This window comes from Gekko japonicus, unplaced genomic scaffold (assembly GCF_001447785.1).
Source record: "Gekko japonicus isolate JY-2015 unplaced genomic scaffold, Gekko_japonicus_V1.1 scaffold442, whole genome shotgun sequence".
Classification (NCBI taxonomy): domain Eukaryota; kingdom Metazoa; phylum Chordata; class Lepidosauria; order Squamata; family Gekkonidae; genus Gekko; species Gekko japonicus.
This window is the reverse complement of record NW_015174288.1, coordinates 115,752-119,198: the sequence shown is the minus strand read 5'-3', so window position 1 is coordinate 119,198 and position 3,447 is coordinate 115,752. Positions and strand designations below refer to the sequence as shown.

Below are 3,447 nucleotides of genomic sequence, written 5' to 3'. Positions count from 1 at the left end.
CTCGGCGCGGCTCCTTGGCCGCTCCCCCCCCCTCCACGATCTGGATCCTGCCTCCGGATTCCCCGAAGAGCCAAAGGGAAAGACGGAGAGGCCCCCTCCCGCGATCCCAGGAACCCCCGTTCCTCCTCCCGCCCGCGCCGGGAGCTTCCTTCTCCCCGGGGGCTGCCGCCGCCGCAAGGCCTCAGATCCGGGGTCGGGGTGTGGGGGTGGGCGGCGGCTCTTTTTGCCGAGCAGCCGCCGGGCGCGGTTGGCCGCTTCCTCTGGGGGTCTCTCCCCCCCCCTCCGAAGGCGGCCGCGCGGGCCCTCGGGGGAGCCCGGGCCGAGAGGGTTAAGCGCCGGCGACTCCCCCTTACCTTTCGCGCAGCGAAAATGTCGGGGAGGGCGGGGGAGGGCGGGAGGGAAGACCAGGCGGCGCGCCCCCGCGCCTCCTCGCCACTCCGGACAATTAGCCGCCCGCGACCGGCCGTGCCCGGCGCGGGACCGAACTGGGGAGCCCCCCCCTCGGCCTCGGCCCAGCATGCCCTGGCCCGGCGCTGGCCCTCCTGGCTTGCTGGCCCTGGTGGCCCCGGGGCTGGCGCTGCTGGCTCACCTCTCCTTCCCCACGCAGGCGGGCCCCAGCCCCGCGCAGGGCGCCTCGGGCAGGACGCTCATCCTGCTGGACGTGAGCGCCAGGAGCCCCCTGCGCCTCACCAGCCCCAACTTCCTCTCGCTCCAGCTCGACCCCTCCATCCTCCACGACGGCTGGCTGGACTTACATGTTTGCAATGGAGGCAGCATCGCGGCGGCGTCTGGCTGCCTCCTCTTGCCCCCGCCCCGCTCGCCAGAGCTGCCCAGGCGCAGGTCCCAGCCCCGCTCGGCCCGGCGGGCGGGGGGCGCAGCAGCAGCTGCAGCCGCAGCAGCCCCGGGGCTCCAGCGGAACGAGCCCCGGCCCGAGAGCCCCTCGAGGGCAGGAGGAGGCGCGGTCCCCAGGGCCGGGCGAGGGCACCCGGCTCCGTCCGACTCACGCGGCCGCCCCTGCTTTCCTCCTTCGCAGCTCCCGGCGCCTGGTGACCTTGGCCCGTGGCCTGGCGCCCGCCTTCCTCCGCTTCGCCGGCAAGAGGACCGACTTCGTGCAGTTCCAGAACGTGAAGAACCCGGCCAAGAGCCGCGGCGGCCCCGGCCCCGACTACTACCTCAAGAACTACGAGGACGGTGAGCCCGCGGGAGCGAGAGCCAGCCCGGCCGGGAGGTGGAGGGGGGAGGGCCGGGAGGAGGCGGCCCGGGCGAAGGGAGGGACACGGCCGCTCCGGCAGGCGGGACTCCCCGGCCGCTCCCGACGGGTGGATGGGAGACCTCCTTGGAATACCAGAGGTGTGAGGCGGGAGCAGGCTTTATTTAGCCACCTCTCTGGATATCCTCCTGGCCCCTAGTAGGGGTCAGTCACCACAGGTTGCTATGATTTCCAGGTGCACACACACACATTAAAAAATTTTCTTGTTTTGCTTAATCCTAGGGGATGCATGTCTAAGGGAAAGGACAGACACACACAATTCAGTATCTTGGTCTATATGTAATAACCCATAATATTTGATACATTTGATGAATCTATATTTTCCCCTACCTCCGCTTCCCTTTTGTATCCCACTTTTATGAGAAAATATATATATTTTTAAAAAAATAATCTTGATCATGGCTCTCTGTATATTTTAAAAGAGACACAAAGGGTGGCGAATGTGACATCCTGCCCCTGAACCTGAGAGGTTGCTGAGGGCGGTAGGCACTCCATGTGAGGGAAAATAGGCATCACAGAATGATTGGTCTAGACAAATCAAAATGTGGGCTGCTTTGAGCCAATTTTTCTATTACATGTCCTAAAAACTACAACATGTTTTTTCCAAGGTCAGTTGAGCTTAAGCAGTCCTTATGTTGGGCCTGTGTGCTAGATCTAACCTCATTTCAGAGCAGGGCACCGCTCCGGCAGGCGGGACTCCCCGGCCGCTCCCGACGGGCAGCTGCTGCCCAGTGCAGAGGAAGAGGGGCCACGGCAGCCTCACCCCAGCAGCAGCCCGGTCAGCGCGGCGGCAGGCGCCGGGAAGCCACCTCCGCGGGCGGGCAAGGAAGCCGCAGCCAGCCAGCCCTCCCCGAAGGGGCGGGGGACACCCGCAGTGCGAGAGACTCGCGTCTCCTTCCCGCTGGCGACTCATTGGGCTCCACCAGCCGTGCAGGGTGTGGCAGACGTGACTTCTTATCTCGGGCCAGGAGGGCTGGAACAGGCCGGCCCTCGGCAGGGACTGGGGCGCTTGTGAGAAACTGGTCTTAGTACAAGCGCCTGCAGGAGGAGGGGGAGGAAGGACCAGACTTCTGCCAGGGTAGGAAGGGAGCACAGAGATCTCACGTGTGAGCCTCTGGGCGACAAGTGCGCCCTTAGGATGGTGGATGTTTGTGCCATATGGACCTCAATCCCAGGGGGCAGGGGGGCCCAGAAGCAAAAAGGGCAGCTAGGTCGTCTGATTCAGTGGCCTGGTAACCACCACACACAAGGCCACAGGCCCAGGATGAGACTCTCTTTGCCCAGAGAGGGCAAGGCAGCCGTCCCTTCCAAGCTCACATGTGTTGGGTGAGAGTGAGATATTGAAAAATGGCATTTAGCAGAGATAAAATAGTCCAGCAGAGCCAGAGTAAAATAATTCAGACTGAGAGTCCATGTGTGATTAAAATATAAAGTTTTTACTAAATTCTATCATGGGAAGGGTAACTGGGATGAAAATAACTAAAGAGCATAATCGGCTACATCCTTACTCTACAAAGACAAAACTAGAAGAGAGAGAGTATGGCTACTCTTCTTGTTCTTCAGAACACCAAAACAAAGGTGGGAAAAATGGTAATACACCTTGACACTTTAGTCCCAATCAAATTCCTAGATCAGGGAGAAGATTCCCGGGCATCCTACAGCTAAAGAACATTGGTTACATGAGAAACATGTGACTTCCTGTGAGTAACATAAACAAACATTTAACCCCAGATATACTGAGTGTTTTCAACTTGTAATACCCAACACCCCTTCTCAAGTTATAACACTAAAGTCATGCAAATTCAAACATTCACGAAGAGTCTCAAAACGTTGCTTGCCAAGCGGCTTGGTCAGGATGTCGGCAATCATCTGATCAGTAGGACAGTATTGGAGTTCAGTCAGTCCTTGGTCTTGCAGCTCTTTCATGTAGTGACATTTGAGTGCGATGGTATTGTTTTTAGATTTGGTGTCTTCACCTTTGCAGATGGCGATACAAGCTTGATTGTCCTCAAAAAGTATTATTGGCTTTGGTTCATCTATGCCGAAGTCTTTCAGTAGATGAATAATCCAGTAGAGCTCATAGCTGGCACTTTGTGCTGATACACATTCAGCTTCTCCAGTAGACATGGCTACAATAGTTTGCTTTTGTCTAGTCCATTCAATCAAACTGTTTCCAT

The 3,447-nt window shown here is 58.6% G+C and overlaps 1 protein-coding gene across 1 annotated transcript in view; it reads left to right on the top strand.

Moving 5' to 3' along the window:
• Positions 1-517: 517 nt before the first annotated feature.
• The window catches only part of LOC107121129 (inactive heparanase-2-like), a 47,545-nt gene continuing 44,615 nt past the window's right edge, over positions 518-3,447 (top strand). The window contains exons 1-2 of the mRNA XM_015423993.1: positions 518-752; positions 1,027-1,191. Of these exons, the coding sequence (XP_015279479.1) occupies positions 518-752; positions 1,027-1,191 (400 nt within the window). The remainder of the gene's footprint in view (positions 753-1,026; positions 1,192-3,447) is intronic.